At 50.9% G+C, this 25,516-nt stretch overlaps 1 protein-coding gene across 1 annotated transcript in view; it reads left to right on the top strand.

Moving 5' to 3' along the window:
* The window catches only part of TCEA3 (transcription elongation factor A3), a 34,127-nt gene extending 9,354 nt beyond the window's left edge, over positions 1–24,773 (top strand). Inside the window, exons 5-11 of the mRNA XM_071220855.1 lie at positions 1,921–1,983; positions 11,346–11,512; positions 11,683–11,739; positions 14,338–14,492; positions 19,718–19,864; positions 21,309–21,380; positions 23,601–24,773. Coding sequence (XP_071076956.1) covers positions 1,921–1,983; positions 11,346–11,512; positions 11,683–11,739; positions 14,338–14,492; positions 19,718–19,864; positions 21,309–21,380; positions 23,601–23,609 — 670 coding nt within the window. The 3' untranslated portion in view covers positions 23,610–24,773. The remainder of the gene's footprint in view (positions 1–1,920; positions 1,984–11,345; positions 11,513–11,682; positions 11,740–14,337; positions 14,493–19,717; positions 19,865–21,308; positions 21,381–23,600) is intronic.
* The last annotated feature ends 743 nt before the right edge of the window (positions 24,774–25,516 follow it).

The following is a 25,516-nucleotide window of genomic DNA, read 5'->3' as shown; positions in this document are numbered from 1 at the left end:
TCCCCAGTCTTCACACTGGAACGAAGGTCCCGAGCGGGTGGGTCTGCTCCACAGGGTAATTAAGGCTAGCCCCTAAACCCACCTTGCCCACTGTCTCCCAGACCATCTGGAGGATGAGGTGGGAGCTGGAAATCCATGCAGAAACATTGCACAATCTGGAAAACAAGAAATCAGATGCCTGGGACTCTGGAGCCTCAGGCCTGCCCTGTGCTGGGAACGGCTGTGGGACATGAATGATCCAATGTCTTCCTCCCAGACAGCCCAAGACAGAGGTTCTTTTCTTCCCATTGACAGGTGAGAGAGCCCGATGCTCAGAGCAAATGACCTGCCCCCGGGGCAGAGCGGGGAACACAACCCCTGTCATGGGCTCTCTTTGTACAGTGACAAATGCTGTGTAGGTTTGTATGCGTGTAGAAAAAGGTCTGGAAGGAAAGACATTAAACTTAGTAGTTGTTACCTGTAGGGAAGTTTGTTGCCCCCCTTTTTTAGTGTTTATATTTCTGTACTGTTTGACTTAACAGCATTCAGCAACAAGTATCTACAGAGCGCCTGCTCTTTGCCAGGCACTAGTCTATTTGCTTGGGATAAGTCAGCGAATGTATCAGATTGCGCTCCCCAGAAGCAGACCCTGAGACTTGCATCCCGGCGCAGGGGTTTCTTTGGGACATGATTTCAGGAAGTGCAGGTGGAGGAGTGAGGAAGGGAGGCAGCGAAGGGAAGGAAGCCAGCCCAGGGTATGTTAGTGAGCAGGGGACTGCCATGGGCGACCAGGGCTTAAATCCTGTTCCGAACGCTGTGTGACAGCGGAGAACACACGTGGGGTTGACCCACTTGAGGGCCGGGGACGGAGGGGTATAGACCCCCCCAGCTCTTCCGGCCCACTGGCCTGCTGGTGCTGACTGGAGCAGAGAGTGTCCTCAGGCAGACTGCGCCCAGGGGGGCTTGCAGGGGGAAGTCCCTCTGTCCCATCCACTGGGGGAGTGAGTGCCCGAGAGGATACCGGCTCAGCAGGCACAGTGTCCACCACAGTGGACAAAACCCTCTGATCTCTGCTCTTGTGGAATTTACGTGCCAGGGGCATGGACAATGCATATAATAAGTAAGAAAATCGTAGTCTGTCTAACAGCTCACATCTGTGACAGCTGTACTGGAACTAGGAGAGCTAGGTGAGTTAGGGAGTGGGGGTGCAACTTACGAACATTAATTTTATAAAACCAATAAAAGAGAAAAACACAGCCTGTACCAAGAAGAATGTGGCTACATGCATTTTGGAAAATGGGAAAAAACTTCACGTTTCATCCCATCTTCCTGATGTAACCCTGCTTAGCATTTGGGTGGATGGTCTTTCAAGCTTTTGCCTTCCTAGGCGTTTTCTTGCAAGACTTTAGGCTCAAAACGCGTCTAATTTGGTATCCTGCTTCTTCACTTATCATTTTAATGCAGCTCTTCTATCTCCAAGGCCCAAGAGCTTCTCCTCTCCTCCTAAGGGGCTGGCAGGAGAGGCTGGAGATGATGTCCAGTTCCTCGTGAGAACAAGCAATCCCAGGAATTCCAGTCTCCGTGGACTCCGGCTAGCCAAGGCCTGCCTGACAGCGAGGAGGGGAGGGGGCTGCTGAGACTTAGCTTTTCATAGTTAGTGAAAGTCGTGCAATTAATGACATAAGACATGCAACACATCTGGCACGCATTCGGTTTGCTTCTCTTGCATTGATTGCTTCATTTGGTGGAGGGTGGGTGAAGGTGGCCCACCGACACCACCTGGAGCTTCCTCTCCCAGGCAGCGGTGGTCCAGGGGGACTCTATCATCCTCAGCCCAGCAGGCCTGGCTCCAGCATGCTTTCTCCCTGGCCTCTGACCTTTCTTGATCAGTACTGATGCTAGCGCCTAGGAGAGTCTCATCTTTGATTTCTCTTTTTTCAGAAGAGACTCTGTGGATTCCAAGTCTTCAGCCACCTCCTCTCCAAAAAGACCATCGATGGAAAGGTAAGGGGAGCCATGGACTTGTCTCCCCCAGAGGTTCTGTTCAACATGTGTCCCTCTCTCTGCTTTAATGTGTGACTCCCGAGGCTGGGGAAGGAGGAAACTTCGTATGTTATGTTGCCTCTGAAATCTAGAATCCACACAGTAAGACCAAGACGGAGGGGAGGGAGGTTGGGGGACTGGATGGAAAAGGTGAAGGGATTAAGAAGTACAGATTGGCAGTGACGGATGGCCATAGAGATGTAAAGTACAGCATGGGAAATATAGTCAGTAACAATGTAATACCGATGTATGGTGCCAGGTGGGTACTGGAAATATTGGGGGGTCACTTTGTAAAGTACATCATTGTCTAACCGCTCAGCTGTCCACCTAAAACTAATACAAAATAATATTGCATGTAAGCTGTAATTGAAAAAAAATTAATAGATAAATATTTTTTAAAAGACTAAGGGGGCCCCCGAATCAGAGGTGTGGCTCCCTCACTGGGGTGGCTGACCCGTTACTGTTGCCCCATCCCTGTCTGGGGAACATTCTCAAGGTCAACCTGAACCCCGTGAGGACAGAGGCCTTGACAGCCTGTACCTGGGGTGAGGCCTCTGGGTCGGCGTGGAACTGGTTAAGATACCTCCCTCAGAGTCGATATCCTAATCAAGTCATTCATTCATTCACAAATATTTATGGAGGACCTACTATGTGCCGGGAACCGTTTTAGGGGCCAAGGATACAGCAGTGAGCAAAAGAAACCCAAATCGCTGCAGTCATGGGGCCTGTATTCTAATAGGGGCGGCAGCAGTACGTGTAATGAGTAAGCTGTACAGCAGTTTAGAAGGCGACAAGTGCTAAGGAAAACAACAGAGCAGAGTGAGAGGAGTTGGGGGGCCACAGAGGGGGGGGACGGTCATTGGGGAGGTCAGAAGAGCCCTCGCTGAGGATGTGACGTTGTTTTAAAATAAGATTTTATTTATTTATTTTTAGAGAGAGGGGAAGGGAGGGAGAAAGAGAGGGAGAGAAACATCAATATGTGGGTGCCTCTAGTGCACCCCCTACTGGGGGCCTGGCCCACAACCCAGGCACATGCCCTGACTGGGAATCAAACTAGTGACCTTTTGGTTTGCAGGCTGGCGCTCAATCCACTGAGCCACACCAGCCGGGGCTGAGGATGTGACCTTTGAGCAGAAGCTTAAAATGCCATGCAGATAGTGGGGTCATTCCAAAGCTAAGGACCAGTGAGGTGGCCCGTGGGGCTGAGGCGAATAAGTGGGGGGCAGAGTTGGAGGACGGAGTGAAGCAGGAGCACTGCAGGGTATTAAGCCTGTAAATTATATGATCAAACGTATCAGGATCCCTCTGGCTGCTGTGCCGAGAATGGATTGCCCAGGCAGAAGCAGAGAGACCAGGAGGCTATTGCGATAATTCAGGCAGCATGTGACGGTGGCTCAGGGTGCCCGCAGGTGGGGAGAAGGGGCGGGTGGACTCTGCTCCAGATACGTTTGGAAGGCAGAGCTGACTAGATGTCCTGACAGATTGCACGTAGGCAACAAGAGGAAAAGAAGAGTCAGGATGAGTTTTCACGTGGGCATCTGTCTGCAAGGATGGAGCTGCTGTGCACTGGCAGGGGGAGGGCTGTGTCACCCAGGCTGCGGCAGGAGATCCAGAGTTCAGGTTTGGATATGTTGCATTTCAGGGGTGCACTAGTCATTCAGGTGTAGAAGTTGAATGAGCAGTTAGGTTATACCAGGCTGGAATTCAGGAAGAAGGTCTGGGCTGGAAACACACATTTCAGAGTCATTAGCGTATAGCTGGCATTTCAAGTTGGATGAGATCACTATGGAAAGAATGTGGGTAAAGGAGTGAGTATGAACTGTTGTCCAGGAGGGAGGTCAAAGGTCAGAGCCTGGGAAGCAGGGCCAAGAGGGAACAGAGCAGGGCAGGCCAGGACCTGGCTTGGAAGTGGATCGAAGCAAATGATGAGGGCACAGGGCCATATTGGATGCTGGGACAAACAGGAGGGATAGTAAGTTTGGCTTCTAGGCAAATATGAGTGGGAGATGCACAGCTATTCTACGCTTAATGTACCAGTAAAACTGCCACTGGAAAGAAAAGAAGAGGCACAAAAATTAGGTTGTTTGAGGCTTTATGGGGATTAAACTGGCCCGAGATATTGATGGGGCTGCTGTATTGCCTGATTTCCACTGGCTGCTGAGTGCCAGCTCCAGCTGATAGTGGAGGCTTTCAGGGCACTGCTTGGAGTGGGATCAAGGCAGCACCCTGCCTCTGGAGAAGAGATTCTGTGGTCCATTAGCAACGTCTGCCGTGAGTGAGGCCAGGAGGCCCCACTACCATCCTGGCCCTAAACCAGTGGTTCTCAACAGAGGGCCATTTAGAAATTTGTGGAAGCATTTTTTGTTGTCACTGTGACTTGGGGGGTGTCTTAGTCAGCTTGGGCTGCTATAACAAAATATCATGGACTGTGTGGCGCAAACACAGGCATTTGTTTCTCAAAGTTCTAGACAAAGGGAAGTCCAAGATCAAGGTGCCAGCTGATTCAGGTCCTGATGAGGGCCCTCTTCCTGGTTGCAGGTGGCCACCTTCTTGCTTCTTGCTCTGTCTGCACCTGATTGGGGGAGTGTACTCGGGTCTCTCTTCCTGTTCTTACAAGGACTATAATCCCATCATGGGGCCAGTCCTCACCTAAACCTAATTCTCTCTCGAAGGCTTCACCTCCAAATACTGTCCCATTGGTGGTTAGGCCTTCAACTTATGAATTTGGGGGAACACAAGCATTCTGTCTGTAGTGCGAGTGGGGGAGGAGCACTCCAGCATGTAGGAGGCAGGGATCATGGATGCTAAACATCCTGAGGCATGAAGGGCAGCCATGTGTAATGAAGGGTTGTCCTATCCCCAAACAAAACACTTAGCACTAATCCACTTCTGGGTTTGATGCTATAATATAAACAGTCAACATTTGTGGAAGGATTTATACCTTCAGACTCTTCTCCTGACTTTGCCTGGGGCCTTGAAGTCTCCTGGCTCCCTCCCATAATGCACTCTTTTTTCTGAAGGTCAAACAGAATACGTCTGACAGACAGCTGTGTCATTTTCTGCTGGTTCAGTATTGGGGATGGGCAACCCAAAGCAGGTCTTGTAAATTCACTGTATCCACTGCCCAGACTGTTTCCTGTACTCTCTGCTTCTCTAGCTCATCTCTCTCTTCCATCCATCCATCCGGTGTACACAGTCTTTGCAAACAACATCCCCAGGGGTCAAGAGCATGTGCACACCGTGGGTGACTTTTGGGGACCATGGAGAAATGGAGAGTAGGGTGCCTGCTGGTAGGGGGCACAGCCGGTTGTTGCTTTATGGAAATGCAGGCCCCGTGTGCCGTGTCTTCCAGCTTTTTAAGGGAAGCTGGACTTCTAGATTTTTAAATGAGATTCCCAATTTTTTTAAAGATTTCATTTAATTTTTTTAGAGAGGAAGGGAGGGAGAAAGAGAGGGAGAGAAATATCAATGTGTGGTTGCCTCTCACATGGCCCCCACTAGGGACCTGGCCCGCACCCCAGGCATGTGCCCTGACTGGGAATCCAACCAGCAACACCTTGATTCACAGCCCATGCTCAATCCACTGAGCTACACCAGCCAGGGCAGATTCCCTATTTTAAACATTGGCAGCATCCTCATCTTTTTTTAAGACACAGCAGGGTATCTGTAGCGCTCCTGTTTGCAACCTCTAAGGCCAGGCAAAGGTTCAAACTCATGACTGCTGTCTTCACAGAGCTCATCACTAGTGTAGAGGCACACACCGAAATACTTGGTTTTGGAGACATAACACACAGTGGGAACATTGGAAGAGTGTTTCATTATGATTTTAGAAGTCAAAGAGGCTTCATGGAAGAGAGAGTATTTGTGCTGAAGATTGACAGACGGATGAATAGGAGTTTGCCTGGCCGACAAGCCAAGAGAGGGCATCCCAGGCAGAGCGATTGGCACATGCAAAGGCATGGCAGTATGAGTGAGCATGGCACTCTGGGAACTGTAGCTGGAGTACCAGGGTACAGACCACGAAGGGCACCACTGTGTCCGGGAAGAAGGTTGCTCTTTTCCAGGGCAGTAGGACTCAGCCAGCTGTGGGAGGCAATTGGTTGACTTGTTTTCACCTGAGCGGTACAGGTGCTTGGAGGTGCAGTAACTGAAATGTCCTCAAGGTGGCGCGCACGAGTAGCAAGCCAGGCCTCCTGGTGCCTCTGCTCTGACCTGGGGCAGGAGGATTTTCTAAGCGCTTAGTGGTATCGGAACACGGACACCGCGGGGAAGCCCAGGGAAGCTGTGATCAATCCAACCCCCGGCCTCTACCCCCACCAGTGATGCCCTCTCTGCAATTTGACTCAGTTCCCAGTTCTCTGCGTTGAAAGCAAAATGAGCGTGGCTGCCTGGAATGCCACTTAGAAACGAATTCCAGCCTACTAGTCAGCTCTTAGCCAAGAGGAGGCCCCAGGGACTGGGAGTGCCCTGCTAGGAAGGTGGGGGGAAACTCAACAAGCAGCCTAGCCTCGCCCAGGTAAGGGGACTCTGGAAAGCTGCCCTTTAGAGCCATAGTGAGATGTATGGAAAAGAATTTGGAAGGCAGGCCACCAGATTTGCAGTCTGACTCTTTGTTTGCTAGTTGGATGACCTTGGACGAGCCAGTTCAGCTCTCTGAGTCTCAGTCCTTTGACCTTTAAAATTGGGATAATTATGACCCCCTTTCAAGGTTATGGTGAGGATCAAATAAGGTAATGAAATGCTTAGCACTGTTCCCAGCCCACGCAAGTGCTCAATAAGTACATAATGCTTAGTAATAATACTCACACTTAATGTGGCAACCTATGTAAATTGCCTAATGGTTCGTTTCTAGAGTTCTCTTAGGTGCTTTAATTCTCTTAACAACTGTATAAGGTGGGTACTATTGTTATCCCCACCTGACATGTGAGCAAACTGAGGTACCTAGAGGTGAAGGTATTCACCCTAGGCCACATAGCTACAAAGTGGTGGTGTCAGGCCTTGAACCTGGGAACTTGGCTTTGGAGCCTGTGTTCTTAATAAATACACCACCACATTGTAGGCATTTCTTAAATGACAAGTTACTATTGTTGTTTGCTATTATGCCTTCGACTGAGCAGCACCCTCAGGCTCCCCCTGGTGGTTCCTTACAGCTGAGTCCTAGACACTGAGGATGCGGTGTGGGCCACGCAGGACAGTGAGGGGTTAGCCCCAGGAAGAATCTGCAGCCCCATCACAGTTGCAGAAGATGAGCTGGCTTAGGCTGTGGGAGGTGACAGATTCTTCTCTTAAGTCACTGGCCTTGCTAAGAGGACCTGACCCTGACCTAGCTCATCTCTGGCTAGACCCCTGGGATGTCCCTTGCACCTCTCCATGGCCAGCCCCCTCAGCCCATTCTGTATTCAATCATCAGCAAAGGTTTATCAAGTACCTACCGAGAGCACTGTTACAGCTGCTGGAAGACAGTGGTGAGCCAGCCAAGGGGGTCCCTATACTGTGGAAACTGTAATCTGTAGCGGAGGCAGACAATGTTTACAAACACATAAACAAGTTAATTATAGACGTGGGTAAGTGCTATGAATGCAAGAAATTAGGTCATGTGCTAGAGAGTTACAGGGCAGGGACAGTCTGCTTGGCTGGCGTGGCCAAGGAAGGCCTCCCTGCGGAGGTGATATTTGAGCCTGGCTTGTGGGAAAGACCAAGTCATAGGAAGATCTGGAGGAGGAATAGCCTTCTGGGAGGAGGTGCCAGCTGTGCAAAGGCACTGTGGTGGGGGGGACAGGTGTGCTCAAGGAACAGAAGGCAGGAGGGTAGTAGAGGCTTCAGTGAACGGTGAGGGGGGAGTGGCAGGAGAGCAGGTCAGAGGGCAGGCAGGGGTCAGATGTGGCGGGACTGGGGAGCCACGGTGAGGAGTTTAACTTTATGCTGAAAATAATTGGAAGCCATTAGAATGTCAGAAGCAGGGAAATACTGGGAGTAGGTGTGAGTTTTTAAAAGCCCTCTCGCCCCTGCCAAGCCGTTGAATGGCAAATAGATTGTAAGGGAGGCAAGAGGATGCAGGGAGACTGGCTTTGGGGCTCTTGTGGCTGTGCAGGGGAGAGCCCAGTGGCCAGGACCAGGGCTGGGTGCAGGGAGAGTCACTGTGGCTGGGAGAGTGCAGGCAGCCCCTGGACTCCAGTTTATGCCCTTCCCAGCCTTCCCTCTCCCGCACCTTCCTCTCCTGCTGAAATCTGACTCCAGGGGAGAGCTGGGTGGATCGCAGCTCCCCCATCCCTGTGCCCCGCTGCCAGGCCACGCAGTTGTCAGGCAGGGTTGGGTAGAGTCCAGGATAATTTAGTCTTAGAACAGTACAGTAAGGTTCAAACTGTACTTAAAATATATAGAGAGAAGCTAGAAATCCCTTTGGACAAAATTTTTGGGAATTTGAAATATAAACCTTTTAAGAGAGAGGGAGAGAGCCTTCCCTCCCCAGCCCACCCCACTCCTGGGGCAGCAATGAGACACCTTGGAGGGACCTCAAGGCTCCAGAGAACACATCAGTCCCTGTGGTCCAAGGGCATCTGTGGTGACAGGGGATCCAAGGTCAGGCCAAACAGCGAGGGCTGGGAGATGAAAAGTTTGTTGGCAGAATTCACAGTGAAAAGTGCTCCTTGGAGTGTTGGGTGGGATTTTCTCTTAAACCCAGATTTTTAACACAGAGAAGCCTGGGCTGCTCAGTCAGCCTCACTGTCAGACACAACTCCTTGGGTCTGACTTTTCAGAAGCCCAGCATCATCTTCCTGAAGGGAAGAAGTGCATCCATAGCTCCAGGGCTGCCTGGTGCAGCTGCCCTAGCTGTGCACCTGTGCAACTCCCAGAGGTACCCAGGTGACAATGTGAATGGCGCCCCCTGGAGGTAGGAAATACAGCCGCCCTTTGGGACCTTCCACAAGGGTTCAGTGTCCTCAGACCCTGGATGGAGGGAGGAGGGGTCCCTAATTTCTTCAACTCTGATGACTCAGTGTCTCCTAGACACTGAAGTGCCAATAGATGAAGGCAGAGACATGTTGCCTGCCATCCCCCTCCCAAGAGTAGTGCAGACTCCGCTCTGAAAGGGAGGGAGTTTATGACTACCACTCCATCCTCTTAGCGCTAACGGGGGGCTGGTAACTTGTGACTCTCAGGCCTGCAGAGAGAAATAAGCAGCAACAGGCAGTGAATGGTGCTTTTGTTGGTACCATCCTCAACAAGTCCAAGAGTTTGGCCAAGTCCTTTCTCTCCAGTTCCCTCACCTTCCTGCTCCAGCTGCACGAAGCCCCTCAATGGTACCATGCACCTCCAGAGCTCTTCCATCATCGCAAACTGAAACTCTGTGCCCATTAAACCTTCCCTCCCCAGATCCCCTCCCTCTGCCCCAGCAACCACCATTCTGCATTCTGTCTCTATGAATTTGACTTCTAGGTACTTCATGTAAATGGAGTTATATAATATTGGCCCTTTCCTATCTTTCTGATTTCACTTAGCATAATGTCTTCCAAGTTCATCCGTGTGGTAGCATGTTTCAGAATTTCATTCCTTTTTATGGCTGAATAGTAATCTAGTGTAGGTATACCCCACAATTTGTTTATCCATTCACCCACCAGCGGACAGTTGGGTTTCTTCCACCTTTTGCCGGCAGCTCCTTGACAACAGGAAGACAGGAAGCCTGTCTGAGCCATCAGCACAGTTACCACTCATAAAAAAAAAGTGTTTCTCATTACAAAAGTAGATATATTTTTTTTGTAGAAGACTTAGGAAATATGTATAGGCAGAAGAAGAAAATGAAAATATCCTATAATGCCACCTCAGAGAGATAATTGCTGTTATCATGGTGTTAATATGGTGTGAATATTATTGTCCCCTCCCTCCCCAAATCCATATGTTGAAGCCCCAATGTGACTGAATTTGGAACTAGGTCCTTTAAGGAGCTAATAAGGTTAAAAGAGGTCACGTGGGTGGAACTTGACCCAATAGGAGCAGTGTCCTCAGTGGAGGAGACGCCTGAGCGCTCCCCCCGCCTGCACGGGTACGGTGAGAGGGCGGCCAGCTACAAGCCAGGAAGGAGAGCCCTCACATGAAACCAAACGGACCAACACCTGATCTGTCTCTGGAGCTGTGAGAAACACATATCTGTTGTTGTCTTTTTAAAGATTTTATTTATTTATTTTTAGAGAGAGGGGAATAGAGGAAGAAAGAGAGGGAGAGAAACACCAATGTGTGGTTGCCTCTTACATGCCTCCTACTGGAGACCTGGCATGCAACCCAGGCATATGCCCTGACTGGGAATCGAACCAGTGACCCTTTGGTTCGTAGGCCGTCACTCAATCCACTGAGCCACATCAGCCAGGGATCATTTCAGTTGTTTAAGCCCCCCCCCCCAGTGTAGTATTTTATTATGGCAACCCAGGCAGACTAAGACACACAGTTATCTTTACAATCATCTGTGCATATATGCACATATATGTATATGTATGGATATTTATTTGTGGCTTTTTAAGCCAAAGCCAAAATGGGATCATTCTCAGGCAGTGTATCATAGGAGTTAAGACTGTAAGGACTGGAATCAGACAGGCCTGAGTTCAAACCTCAGTAGTGTAACTCTCCAGGTTTGCCTCCTCGTCTGCAAATGGGGACGGTAACAGTACTTAGCTCCTAGGACTGCTGGGAGGGTTACGTTGGAAAGTGCTCCTCCAGCGCCTGGCACAGCACCTGGCACATGGAAGAAGCCAGCCCTCTTCAATGGTGGTACATTCGCTGTTCACTAGACTGTCAGCTCCTTGAGGGAGGGAGCTTTGCTGACTCGTCTGCTTTATCCCTTGTTCTTAGCACGGTCCCTGAGAATAGGTGCCTAATAAACATTTAGTGAAGGAGTGAAGAAAGGATTCAGTGAGAGCAGAGAGGGAGGCGGAGAGCAGCTTGCACAGGGCGTAATGGCTGTAGTTTTTGGCGTGGTTACGCTCTTCTGTAACAGAAGAGCACAGTGGGGGGTTAAGAGCGTGGGTCCCAGAGCCCACCTGCCTGGGTTTTAATTCAGGCCCTGCTGGTTTCCAGATATGTGACCTGTATTTAAAATGCATCTCGAAATGCATCTGTCTCTAAAATGCACTTTAAAATGCGACTCTAAGATGGAGACAAGAATAGTGGCAACCTCATGGGGTGGTTGTGAGGATTAAATGAGATGATCCATCTCAAGCACCTAAAATAGTACCTACCTCATAGGGCTGCTGTGAGGACTAAAGGAGATCATTGCTCAGTAAATGCTTTATTTGTTTAATGTCTGAATGTCGATTATGGATTGTCATCCTCAGATCAAACAGCAGCAAATCGAAAGCAGAGACCTCCCCCAGGACACCCAGCAGCCCCTCGAGCCCCACCTTCATCCCCTCCGTCTGCCTCCTGGCACCCTGCTATCTCACAGGGGACTCTGTCCGGGACAAGTGTGTGGAGATGCTCTCGGCGGCCTTGAAGGCAGATGGTGAGAGGGCCTGGGCTGGGGATGGGGGAGGGAAGGCTTCCCAAGGGCAGATGAGATGTGGCCTTTCTCAAGGGCATGGGGGTGGCACAGGATGCCATAGTCCCCGTACAAGCAGACTTCCCTGTCAAGGTCATGTCTCGCTGATGCCTGTGTTTTGGAATCTCTTTTAGATGATTACAAGGACTATGGAGTCAACTGTGACAAGATGGCATCAGAAATCGAAGATCATATCCTTGAGTTCTACCCAGGTTGTGGGCGCCTGGGCTGTCCAGCAGCAGGTCTCCTGAGTGCAAGGGACCCTGGACCCTGGACAGGGAGGGAAAGGGCCCTAGAGATAGCCCCCTGCTCTGCCCCTGAACTAGAATTCTTAATTCCAGTGAACGTTTACTGTCTTCCACCTGCCGGCCTCATGCTAGGCTGTTTATGAAAGTGTACCTCATTCAGTGTTGAGAACAGTCCACGAAGTAAGTCTCCTCATTAATTTTACTGGTGAGGTTACTGAGGTTCAGAGAGATGGCGGCACTTGCCAAAGCTCACACGGCAAATAGTAGTGGCGTAGCCGGGATTGGAACCCAGAAAGTGTGATTCCAGATCCTGGCGGCTCGCCTGCTGTGCCAGCAGGCTGTGTCAACGTGCCTAGTTTGTGACATCCAGTGGTCAAGTAGACAGAGAGGACAGCATTTCTCCTGCTCAGCCTTCCCCCTCTTCCAACCTGCGAAGATGGCAGCCCCCACTTTTCGCTCCCCAATACGTACCAAGCACTGTGATGGGCAACGGACACACTTCCTACCTCTGTTCGTTCTGGCAACAATCTCTGGGAGGCCGGGACTGTTGTTCCCATGTCACAGATGAGGAAACTGAGGCTCGGGAACTGCTGGTCTCAGAGCTGGACTGAAAACCGTGGTCTTTGGATTCCACATCCTGGGCTTTTCATAGTCCCCATCCTCTCACTCTCTGAAAGGGGCCATTTGTGGACAGGGGAGGCGACCACCTGTGTGACATGGGCCTGTTACACCAAAAGATTCCTGACTTAGAGTAAAAAGTTCCTCAGCACTGTGCCTCACCGTGTGAGTGCTGGAATTTCTGTTACTGGAGACAAAGCTTTGCATGTCGAAGAGGTGTGGAGGGAGGGCATGGAACCCCCAGGAGAGGGGGCATCTGAGTGTCACACTGAGGCGTGAGTGACCCTTTTGGGGCCTCTTAGGCTGTACCTATGGAGCTCAGCTGGGGGTGGGGTGGGGCAGGGGCCTGCTTCCATCTCCTGCCTGAGGCCCACGCTAATGTCCTCCAACACATCTGGGGTTTTCTCTCCGCCATCATTCAATTATTAGCCAGCATGTCTTGAGCTACGCAGTACCTCGCCAAATACATTTTCATGATTTCTGACTAATGCGGAACACTGAGCACGAGCTTCCTCTTTGTTTTCTCTGGCACTTGCCCCTCCAAGCAGGTCCCTTCCACCTTATCACCCAGTTGGAAACAAAGATGATCCAGTCCATGGCCCCATTCTGGGCCTTTCCTCTTTGTTTCCTCCCTCCACTGAATGCCCTTCTTCCCAAGGAAAGGAAAGCAAAGCTGTGCGTGTGCTCCATGGAGGGGTCAGTGATGTGCTGGCCTCCCCCTCCTCTGTGATCTCAGGAAACGGAGAGAGGTATCGCCAGCCCTCCGGGCCTCACGTAAGCAGACACACACCTCCAGGAATCCCAAGCACAGATTTTTAAACAAATGTTTTGGCTTTCAAATGCATTACACGTATTCTTTCTTTTTACATTTTTAGTGCACAACCAACATTAAAACAACAAAAACAGAAATTATACCACCTTCCTCCCGCCACTTCTAGCAAGTCAGCTGTTTCCATTTTTCCACATTCCCCACAGTCACTTTCTCGTATATAGTATTTCCCAGCAAAGGCTTCATCTTCCTGATTCCCCTTGGCTTGGGAGACCAAGAAAAATCACTGTGTTCCCTGAGCTCTTCCAGAGAAGGGGGTGGGAGGCCCATCTGGGATGCAGCATCTGGACAGAGAGGTCACTGTGGTCCTTGGCGCAGGGTGACTTCCTGCTGGGTGAGTAGAGAGAGCACTACCATTAGGAGGGGTCTGGCTTCCAGCCCTGTCTCTGCTGGGAACTTGCCCGGTGACCTTGAGCAAACGCCTGCACTCTTCCTAAGCCTCAGCTTCCTCATCTCTTAAAGAGAGACATCACTGACCAGCAATATCCAAAGTAGATTCCAGCGAATGGTGATGGGCATTACCAGAGAACTGGGAGCACCAGATGCAACAAAGCTCTGTGATTCTTTATTGCAACACTCAAACACGTGGCTCCTAATCTTGTGTTTCTCTGCCAGCTGGACCCACAACCTTCCCTAACTAGAGGTGATCTTCATCATCATCATCTTAACAGCCCCTAAATGCTGAGCTCTTGATATGTCCCAGACACCATGCTAGGTCGTCATGCAGCTTAACTCACTGAATCCTCATAACTGCCCTGTATTTTAGAAATAAGGAAACGGAGGCACAAAGAGGTCTTGTGACTCACCTGAGGTCATACAGGAGGCTCAGATAAACTTAGGTGCCCATTCCTGGAGTCCGGACACCACAGTGCTTGCTATGATCTGAACTCACCATGGAGGCTGTTTCCTGTCCCTGATACGTGACTGATCCCCTATGCCCAAGTGAGGCCCCCTCAAATGTTACCGAAGTGCCTGACCTCTGTACAAGTCCAGGGAGAGGAAGAGTTGGCCCTGGTCTCCTCGGGCTTCAGGGAAAGGCTCCCCATTCTCCTGCGCCCCGCCGCCACTGACCAGCTGGCCCTTGACCATGTCACATATCCACCAGGAGCTCAAGAGCACAGACATGAAGTACCGGAACCGCGTGCGCAGCCGAATTAGCAACCTCAAGGACCCCAGGAACCCTGGCCTGAGGCGGAACGTGCTCAGTGGGGCCATCTCCACCGGCCTCATCGCCAAGATGACAGCAGAGGTGAGGGCCGGGCTGGGGCCTCTGCATGGTGGGGTGGGGGGCCAGGCCCCTCCAGCTTTGTCCAAGTCTCAGAGGCAGGGGCTTGTGACTCCACGAAGGAGAGCCAGGCAGCTTCTACAGTCAGACCCTCTCCCACTCCCCAGCTCTCAGGGCTTCTGGGCCATCGGGATGGTGGACATGGCTAACGCATACTGGGCATCGTGCCAGCACTTCAGACACACTGGCCACTTCTGTCTTCACACCAGCTGAGACAGAAATGCTTGCTCTCCCCATCTCACAGAAGGGGAGGCCGAGGCTCAGAGGAGTTAAGTGATGTGCCTACGCACACGGCTAGAAAACACTCCAGCCAGGAGCAGGCTGTTGGGCCTCGGAGTGCCCACTCTTCGCTGCCTTGCTACCCGCTTCTCTCCTCTGCCTCGTTCAGTCCTCTATCCCGTTACCCAGCCCTGGGCCCAGGCCAGAACAGGGGTCCCCGTCTCCGTGGAGCACAGTCCAAGGGCGGGAGACGGCTTACTTACAGATACTGTACGTGTACAACAAGCTGGTGAGTGCCATGATGGGGCCACCACGGGAACGCACAGGAAGGAAGGACTGATCCAGCTTGAAAGGGTCGGTAAGGGAAGGAAAAGGCAACAAGCCTGTCTGAGGAACTTAGAAATCTGGGGGCTGTGCCAAGCTGCCTGAGTTTGAATTCTGCCTCTGCCACTTAGCTGTGTGATCTTAGACAAGCCACTTAACCTCTGTGCCTCAGTTTTCTCATCTGTAAAATGGGAATAATAATAATGGCTATCTCATAAGCAATGAGATGAATGAGTTTAGACGGTTAGTACATAGAAAACCCTCCCCAGAATTAGTATTTAATAGGCCCATTCACCAACCATTTCATGTAACCCTCAGCACGATGCTATGAAAGAGGAAATATTACCCCCATTTTATGGATGAGAAAGCTGAGGCCAAACAACTCATCAGTGACAGATGAGGATGGGAACCCAGAGCTGTTTCTTTCAGAGTCTACATCTTGGAAAGACCTTGTGCGCGCCCTCAGGTATGAGCGGCTCTTTGCTGCCTGAGCTAACTGAGGGACTTCCCACAGCCACCTGGAGAGGGCAGCACTGCGCTGACGGGAAGGTGCCCAGAGGAGGGGAGGGGAAATGCATGACAGTCTGGAGTCCGGCCGGTCGGTCTGGCGATCCTCTGAAACTGTTGGCCAGAGTGGGCCTCTGTGCGGTGTGCGTGGTGTGTGTAGTGTGTGACGTGTGTGTTTAGTCTGTGTGTGTGTGTGCTTAGTCTACGCAGGGTGTATGCAAGTGTGTGTGTGTGTGTGGGGGTGTTGTGAAGTGTGCATGTAGGTTTTTCTGAGAAGGTTCACTGACTTCCTCAAATACCCAAAATAAGAAAGATAATACCCTTGGCTTTAGGATAAAATGGGGAACTTGGCACAAGTAGACCAGGGTTATATTTCTGCTTAATTTGAAATATCTGATCTTTTTAGGCAAATAGCAATATATGCCCAGAGTTACAAATTGCAACTTGGCTTTACACGGTCTGCTCCTTCCCTACAAGGTGAAGCCGTGACTTTTATGGAAACCCAGCTTTGAGTTTATTTCTCTCTGGCCCCCGCTCTGTGGCTCTGGGTCCTTCTGCTTCCCTTCGCATGTGTGGTGTGGGAATGCTGTCAGGAGACTGTCTTACAGGCAACTCCAGAGCCGTGCTGGGAAAGCAAGCCCAGGAGAACCAGGAGCAAGGTTTGGCCCAGGTTTGAGCCAAACCCAGCAAGTTCCCAGAAGCTGGAGGTCAGAACAGAGCTAAGTGTCTGGATTAGGACAAAGACAGGCCCCAGAAGTCCCAGCAAAGCAACTGGCCAAGCCAGACACATGGACGAAGTCAGGCCCCACCCAAGGACTGTTCACTAGAACAGGACAAGAGAATCGGGCCATCCACCCAGGCCCAAAATGAGGCTGACCAGGCCAAGGGCAGCAAGCCAGGAATCTAGCAGGCCCCAGACAAGGGACTGCCAGGGCCAGCTGCCAAGGACCCCCCCTCACTGCCTGCAACCCAGACAACATGGATGCCAAGATCTTCCTCCTGGGGTCATCTTTTGCTCCAGACAGGAAATTTCTACAAGAAATATAGGACCATTTTTGCTCCAATAAGAAAAATAACAGCTTGGGGTTGAGCTGCTCGCTGTTTGTTCTGTGGCTTGGAGGACAGGACGGGGCGCTCCCGTTAGGGAAAGCCTGGGACAGTGATGCCCATGTAGACAGACGTCCCTCCCTGCATCCCTGTGTCTCCCTAACTCCCTTTCAGTGTCTCTTTCCTTGTCCTCGAGATTCCCTCCTCCTTCCTCTCTTCTCCTCTCTACCCAGACACAGCAAAGACTGGCGTAGACGCTGAGATACCCATTGGAAGTGTTGAGCGGCACACTGTCAGTCCCACAAGGAGAGGGAGTTGGCCGCTCACTGCTCACCCGGCACTGAGGCCAGGGCCCCGCACGTCATGAGTGCGCAACAAATATTTCTCGAATTCACCTTTGGGGTCCTTCTCCTACCTTCACTTTCCTCGTTTTTCTTCCTTACTTTCTACATGATTGTACTTACTCCATGTGTCTTTGGCGCTGCCTCCTTCTAAATGAGTCAGGGCAGAGGTAGGTAAATGGATTGGTGGGTGAGCGGATAGATTTTTTTGTTTGTTTTTATTTCCTTTTCTTTTTTTAAAAGATTTTATTTATTTACTTTTAGAGAGAGGGGAAGGGAGGGAGAAAGAGAAGGAGATAAACATCAGTGTGTGAGAGATACATGATCAGTTGCCTCTTGCACGCCCCCAGCTGGGGACCTGGTCTGCAACCCAGGCATGTGCCCTGAGCGGGAATCAAACTGGTGACCTTTCGGTTCACAGGCCAGTGGTGCTCAATCCACTGAGCCACACCCGCCAGGGCTCATTTTTATTTCTTTCAGGGCACAGAGGACTGTCTTTCCACATCTGATTCCCAGCCCCATCTCCTATACTCCCCATCCTGAGGCCACTCCAAAGGCCCTTCTGGGAATATGTCATTCTTGTCCTCTGATCTTTTGCGTGGACTATTCTCTATGTCTAGAATATGCCACGCCCCCCCCTCTTTAATGAGTCTGCCCTGTTCTCAAGCAGTTAGCCCCCATGGAGGGTGGGGGGAGGGTTGAGAGGGGGCTTCGGGCAGGGCAGTGCTTTCCCTGCACTCTGTATGCCTTTGTTTTAGTACTTCCCAGGCTATCTTGCTATCTTGTGGAAGTGGTGGCTACTCCACCAGATGAGCATGACCTGGGGACAGGAACTAAATCTTATCTGAATCCTGAGGGCTCAGAGGCAGTGGTATGCTGAAACCAACTCCTATGGCTCAGGAGCAAGGATTATGTGTAGCTATTCCCAACTCTGCATTCAGTTACGTTGCATTAGTAGCTGGAAATTGGCTGTGATGGAAATATTTACACCATGGAAACTGATAAATACTACAATCAGCCACCCCTACAGTCAAAACCGGTTACAGCACGCCAATGCAGTTAAAGACATTCAATAAATTGGCCTCCGATAGATTTTGACTGAACAAATACTTTATGCTCTGGGAAGTCTCCCCAGATTAAAGTCGGCTCCTTTGCTTATATAGCTTTGGCTTGACTCGTTTTTCTGTATATCCCATCATTGGTTAGGACCTGTTTGTTGGATTTAACACAGTAGGATTTATTTATTTTTTAAAAATCCTCCCCCGAGGATATTTTTTATTCTTGAATTTAGAGAGAGAGGAAGGGAGGGAGAAACATCGAATGGTTACCTTGCATACACACCGTGACTAAAGATCAAACCTGCAACCTAGGTATGTGCCCTGACTGGAATCGAACCCCCAGACTTTTGGTGTATGGGATGATGCTCCAACCAACTGAGCCACCCAGCCAGGGCAACACAGCAGGATTTAAACGTGTATGAACCAAAATAACTTGGGGACAGTAGTAAAAGTGCATATTCCTGGGCCTGCCCTTCAAGTTTTGGGTTCCTAGGAATCTGCATTTTGTCAAGAAGCCCACATGGTTATAATGCAGTGGTCAGCATTAGATTTAGTGGTTACTAAAATCATTTGACCTTTGTGTCAACTCTATTCTCAGTTTAAAGAGTTAGGGTAACCATGGGTGGTGTGACTCAGTGGACTGAGCGCCAGCCTCCAAACCAAAGGGTCACTGGTTTGATTCCCAGGCAGGGCACATGCCTGGGTTGTGGGCCAGGTCCCCAGTAGGGGTGCACAAGAGGCAGCCACACATTGACGTTTCCCACCCTCTCTTTCTCCCTCCCTTCCCCTCTGTCTAAAAATAAATAAATAAAATCTTTAAAGAGTCAAGGTTGAAAGCAACAATGAAAATGTTTAGCCACGAGCAAATCCTCACTCACCTTAACACTAGCCTCTGCCGTCCTCCTTCCCCCAAACGAACCTTAACCAGAACTCTCTTTGGTTTGGGTGTTCTCCTCTCTGCTCTCCTCTGGCAGAGGTAGAAGAGGAGTCAGGTGACAAGGGAGATGGACACAGAAAGGAAGGACCAGGATAATGGGGACAGTGGGTGACTGCAGTGTGTTTGATGCAAGACAGGAGAGTCTGTTCCATAGGAACTTAAAGACGTTCTGTGATACACTCACAGGCGAGCAGTTGGTGGTGTGAACCCAGGGGCTTTAGGTGCTGCGTGGGCGCAGACAGCAACAGCAAGTCATAGTGAGACCATGGTTCCCACGAGGCTGAATGGGCTGGACAGTGATCACAGCTTGTACAGGCCCTGGTCATGTCTAGACTGGAAGGATAAGGAGAACATCATAGATCAGATGGTCACCGGTCAAGTGAGCTCCAAGAGGAGGGTTCAGGCAGGTGCCCGAGGTCCTGGCAGGCAGGGTAAGCACCAGCTCCGAGGAAATGTGCAAAAGAGTGTTGATCTGGGGGCAGAAGCTGTTTGCCTTCTGCTCTCCTGTGCATACCCTTCTGCTCTCGGCCCAGCCACAGCCCCCGAGGTTTGCCCTTCCACCCAAAGGCAGAATGGAGAATCTTTGGGTACAGCCTCTTCCCAGCTGGGGCAGGGCCAGGAGGCCAGGCCTCCCTCCAGCTCCTTGGCCTCCATCCAGCACGTTTCCCCCTCCTCTGTTCAGGCTCTCTAGAAACCAGATGTGGGGCAGGACCCCTGGGACCCCCGGCCCTGAAGGGCAGACTTATTTCTCTCCAGGAAATGGCCAGCGACGAGCTGCGGGAGTTGAGAAATGCCATGACCCAGGAGGCCATCCGCGAGCACCAGATGGCCAAAACGGGCGGCACCACCACTGACCTCTTCCAGTGCAAGAAATGCAAGAAGAAGAATTGTACCTATAACCAGGTAAGGTGAAGAAGGGAGGGGGGCCCATGAGGGAGGAAGCTACAGGGGCATAGAGATGATGAACCAGAGAGAGCTCAGGGAAGAGCCAGAGGGGGAAAGGGTTAAAACTCCAGGCTGCAGAGAAAAGGGCAAATCTTGGCACAGCAATGTGTCCCCGTGGCTTCTAGAAAATGATCTTCTGCATGTACAGTCACCCAGATTTGTATCGCGGAGGCTTGGCCAGCGTGTTTTGGCTGGGCCTGAAGGAAGGCTAGGAGGAACCAGACTCACGGGGCACAGAACTGTAGAGTCACAGACAGTTGGGAGGGATGTGGCACTCTGAAACTCCACTCCCTCACTTTCCACACAGGGAAGCCGAGGCCCTGACAGGGGACAAGCTTTGCAGCTTTGTCCAAGATGGCAAAGATGGTCAGTGGCAGAGAGAGTAATAAATCTAGATCTAGACCTTTCTGCCTGCATTACACCCAACTTGGTGTGTAAAGCCTAAGGGATTTAGCTCCGAGTCCTAAGGGTGAAGACCCCTGCCCCTGTACGGGGAGCCACGTAAGCTACGGAGGCCACTTCTCTGGTTTAAACATCAGAAAACCACCCCCCTTTTTTGGGTGGCACACGTTATGACATTGGGGCATCAATGATCTTGGATTCTAATTGGTACCTAGTCATTCTGGACCTCCATTCAATTTCCCACCTGCTTGGCAAGCAAGATGTATCAAGAGCACTTTGCCAGTGGGGAACTGTGGCTACAGAAGACATACAGGCAGCCTCGCCACTCAGGAATCATCCCCCAGAGAATGCCGATTCAGGAATTCAGAGATGTTTGTGCAAGGTCCTGCTCTCCTCCAAGACATTTCCCTGTGGCGGGGCGGGCTTCCTGTGCCTGCCCTCCCACCACAAGTAAACTGCTCATCAGCAAAGTTTGCTCTGCACAAAGGAACCCTGATGTTATCCTTCCTCGGGTGTTGTTGCTCTCCAGGGACAAGGCTGTGCTAAGTCGTGTCCTCCTGGCTCTGCTCCCTCATTAGCTGGGGGGCTACCTCCCACCCCATAGACTCCCAGCTGACATCAATCATAGTTGAGTGATCTGCATGATCTCTAGGGGTGCTTCCAGCTCACCCCATAATAGGGCATGTGCAGAGGTGAGTCAGGGAATACTTCCTGTAGGAGATGAGTCTTGAGGCAAGAGAAGTGAGATCAGTTCAGAAGGCTCAGCAAGAGTGAAAGTACAAAGGCCAGCCAGTGAGCTGCTGAAAGTGAGCTGATGGACCTGCAGGAGGGCAGGAAAACGCACATGACAGAATTCTCCGTGATAAAGGGGAATGCCAAAGTGGGGTGGAAGTAACAGTGCCAAGCTCTGGGATTTGGCCCTACTCCTGCAGACAGCAGGAGCTATGGCAGGTCCTAGGGTAGGGGAGCGACTTCATGAGTGGTTGTCCGTCCGTCTCAGGTGCAGACACGAAGCGCTGATGAGCCCATGACTACCTTCGTCTTATGCAATGAGTGCGGCAATCGCTGGAAGGTCTGTATCTTTCTCCCTCTCCCCACCCCGAACCTCATCATCCACTGATGCTGCCCACATAAGGACTGGTCTACCCACAGCTAAGGAGGGGCCTCGTGCACAAGGGGCTTAGCGGCCTGTGCAGAGTGGGTCTGCAAAGCTAGAGATCGGGGTGAGTTGGTGGTGAGGCAGGGAGAGAGTGCACATGCGCATACTCATTTTGGAAGGCACCCAGCTGGGATGGGAGCAGCAGCCCACATTTTATCAGAGGATGGGCAAACTGTCATCTGAGTGCAGATGGAATCAGTCGTTCCCCACCCCACCCACCCAGATCCACAGAGGAAAAACAATAGGGCTCTGCTTGTGGGCCACACCTCTTTACAAAGTCTTTAACAGATGTGGTTTCCTCTGAACCTGGCCACCACCAGAGATGAGGAGGGCGGAGCCCCGTCTGAGGGGCCTCGCACCCCCGCCTCTGGCTCCCGGGGTCATCCTCCCTTCCCAAGGCAGCCCTGGAAAAGCTCACATTACACTGGGCTGCCCCAGCTCCTGCGAAGGCAGAGGTTTTGTTTTCAGACATGGGAGCCAAGCAAAAACTCCTCCACAGTGCTCCTTCCTGCCATGTGGTCATGTGATTAATGTCAGTTTCCAGTACCACACAACTTACCTGTGCTCTGTGTGGTGTCTGGGCCACCGGCAGCTGCGGGCACTCCAAAAGTTCGAATGTACTTAGCAAGGAGCCCCAGACTGAGTGTGGGACTGGGAGGCAGAAGCCCTGGCTTCAGGTGTCCACTCAGCCCTACTCACTGTGTGACCCTGAGCTTCTTAATTACCTCCCTGAGCAAAAGGGTGATGACCATGCCTTTCTCCAATGATTGACGTGAAGATGATTACATTTGCATGCACATTTTGCAAACAGCTATGAGAAATGTTCCTTTATAATAGTACTCTCACTTTTGGAGGAGGAAACTGAGCTACTGAAATGCTTAGCAAGCATAAATAAGGCCACACAGTTAGGAGCACTGAAAGACAGTGCTCCAAAGTCCTGATCAACTGAGTTTCTCCAGCTTTACGGAGGGCCTCGATAGCCCTGGGGCCTCTCCGGCACTGCCATCTTTTTAATGCAGAAGCCAGGCGACTGTGTGTTTTCCCTTCGTTCCTCTACTGAGCACAGAGGGACGGGGCCAGTAGAGCAGCCTAGTGGTTCAGAGCACGGGCTTTGGCACCAGGTTCAGATCCTGGTTTCATCACTTCCTAAGTGACTTGGCTAAGTGACCTGAACACTCTAAAATGGAGGTGTTTACATGTAGCTCACAGAGGTGTTGTGGGGATAGAGAAGGTAATCTCCATGAGGCATGAATAGGATCTTTGATAGCTTGTATGCTATCTTTGTCAAAATAGGAAAAGGTGCCCCTGCTTCCAGGCAGACACAGCCTTGCGCCAGGGTACAGAGCTCGGCAAACAGAGCAGAGGCCGAGTTTCAGCCCTGACTCGCCCCTTTGCCAGGCTGTCTTGGGCAGTGAACAACCTGGACAACCGTAAAAAAGCCCTGGGCACATCTGTTCCTGGTGCACGGAAACCACCACTCTTACTGTCACCCACCAGCATTATGGGAGCTTAGGCAAATCTTAACCTCTCTGAGTTGCTTCTTCACCTGTGAAAATGGGAGTGGCGCAGTGCCCACCTCCCAGGGCGACTGTCAGGGCGAAATGAGTTAATACGTGCCAATACTAGTGCAGAATGAGTGCTCAGTAAGCGATGGCTCTTGCCACTGTCCCTGTTGGACAAAGGACCTTCTTCCTGCTGCAAAACCAGCTCCTCCCCCTTATCCCTATTCATTGGAGAAGCTGGGCCCACTCGAGGTGGCAGCTACATGGCTTCTGACACCATTTTCAGATAGTGTCCATTGCCGTGGGGAGGGCCTAAAGTCTAATCAAATGATGAGTGATAATCACAGTGACATTTTGACCATGAACTGAGAGCCCACCACATGTCTGGCATCAAATTTCCACTTATTTATTACTTGATACCCTTCTCCCATTGGCCGGCATTATGGTCCCATTTTACAGATGAGTGATTGGTTTGAAGTCACACAGCTAGTAATGATGGAGCCTGGACTTGGACGCTGGTCTGTGTGGCTCCAGCCCTTACCTTCTTTTTCATGTCCTTTCCCTCTGCCCCTAGCCTCCTTGGGTGACACAGGGAAAGCTCTAAAATTTTGTTGCCTTTTTGGTTTTGTAGTTCTGCTGATACACCTGCCAGCCGGGATTGCAGTGAACAAATTGAGGAAGAACAAAGAGAAAGCACTAAGCCGTCATAACTGGCGAAAAAATAAACATGAAACTGAAAAAAAAATGCTGAATTCTGAATGGGGTACTAGGGATCAGAGGGAGAATCCTTTTGCAAATTAATCATTAGTTACTGATAATGATTGGCTAACGGAGGGAGCCTAATTGGGGTACTATGCTAAGAGGTGTCAAATCTTTGACAGTAGCAGGCAGACCTTTGCTTTGGGTCCCCTCCCTCACATCCAAACCTCTCAGCCTTTTTTGAATTGAAAAATAAAAGACTGACGCAAGTCTCACTGCACCCTATCCCAGAGTCACGCACGCAGAGTCCTTGGCACGCAATTTGGCTCGGGCAGATATGACTTCCATGCTATGTAGGAAGACTTTTTCCCCTACTCTGCATCTTTTCCCAAGCTCTGTTATTCCCTGTTCATAGCTGGCTTTGGGGCCTTTGAGTCAAGGAGCAGATCATCTTGAACTGAGTCTCTCTGCCTGAAGGGTACAGTGGTGCCCCCAGTTCCATGGCCCCTGGAAGGTCCTGAGCCCCAGACTCTGCCTCCGCCCTGGCAATGCGTCCTCCCTGCTATATCTGGGGCCCAAGCTTCAGAAAAAGTCTTCAGGGCAAGGGTCCTTGTCATGCTTCTGCCATGGTGACATTGGCTTACTTTTTAAGCTGATAGGAAGGTGCTCTAGGCAAAGCTGGGGTCTTCTGGGAAAGCTTGGGAGCAGGTCTGGAGGGCCTGTCTGTAGTCTCCGTCTCTGACTGTCCCTGGACTTCTGGCAGCCCCAGCCTGAGCCCCCCGGGTGCCGTGTTTCCTAAAACAGCTCACGTGCCGGAGTCTGTGAGCTCTGCGTAGCCAGGGCAGTTCATCCACCCTCTCTGAGCTGTTTCCCTGCTTATAAAAACAGGAGTGGTACTAGTACCTACCTCGTAGGGTGATTGTGCAGAGGCTGCTCGGCCTCCATCTGCCTTGGTACAACCTTAGGGCAGCTGCCTGGAGGAACTTCAGCCCGAGTTCTTTACACGCCCTGAGAATCACCCACTCTGGACTGGTGATCACCTTCCTCCTTCCACCCACCAAGTACCTCCTCCTAGATGAAGCCTGTGAATAAACTGTGTACAGAAACCTGCCACTATCTTCGGTTTTTCAGTAGTCAGATTTGGAAGTCCTTTGGAAAGCTTAAAACTCCTCTCACAGAAGAGGCAACACACACAGGCCTTAAATGGCAGAACCTGGACCAAAACCCAGGTCTTCTGCTTCCTGTCATTGTGCTCGATGCAGTGAGAGACCCAGGGCCACACACAATGGTTGGTGTACACCTCCCGGGAATTGCCAGCCTGGCGGGAAAAGAAATCACAGGCACAGACTTCCATACCAGACGGGATGTGATACATGTCCGAGGTATGGATATTACCTGTAGAAGTGTGGAGGGGCGCTGCTTGGATACCCAGGAGCTCCTTAAACGTTTATTCGGTTGGGAATGCCCTGGGGGTTGTGTTAAAATGCAAAGTCTGATTCAGTGGGTCTGGGGTGGGACCTGAGAGGTCTCAATTCCAACAAGCTTCCAGGTGATACCCATGCTGCTGGTCCACACTTGAGTAGTAAGGGTTTAGGTGTCCAGATTTTTCTCTTCATTATCTAATCTTCCATCTAAATGTCTAGAAAACAAAAGCAGAACAAAACAGCTACTATCAATTTAATAATGTCAATACTTGTCTCTCTGGGGCTTTTTAAAGGAGGCACCCTGGGCCGATATTCAGTAGTCAGCGTGTAAATATTCACTGTGCTCCCCACTCACAGGGATTTACAGCCTAGGGGAAAAAAAACAGAACTGAATCTCCACCCTCATAACCTTACTCTTTACAAA

The sequence above is a fragment of the Desmodus rotundus genome, chromosome 3, assembly GCF_022682495.2.
Source record: "Desmodus rotundus isolate HL8 chromosome 3, HLdesRot8A.1, whole genome shotgun sequence".
Taxonomy (NCBI): Eukaryota; Metazoa; Chordata; class Mammalia; order Chiroptera; family Phyllostomidae; genus Desmodus; species Desmodus rotundus.
Note: the sequence above shows the minus strand (reverse complement) of the source record. Positions and strands in the feature narration are given on the sequence as shown.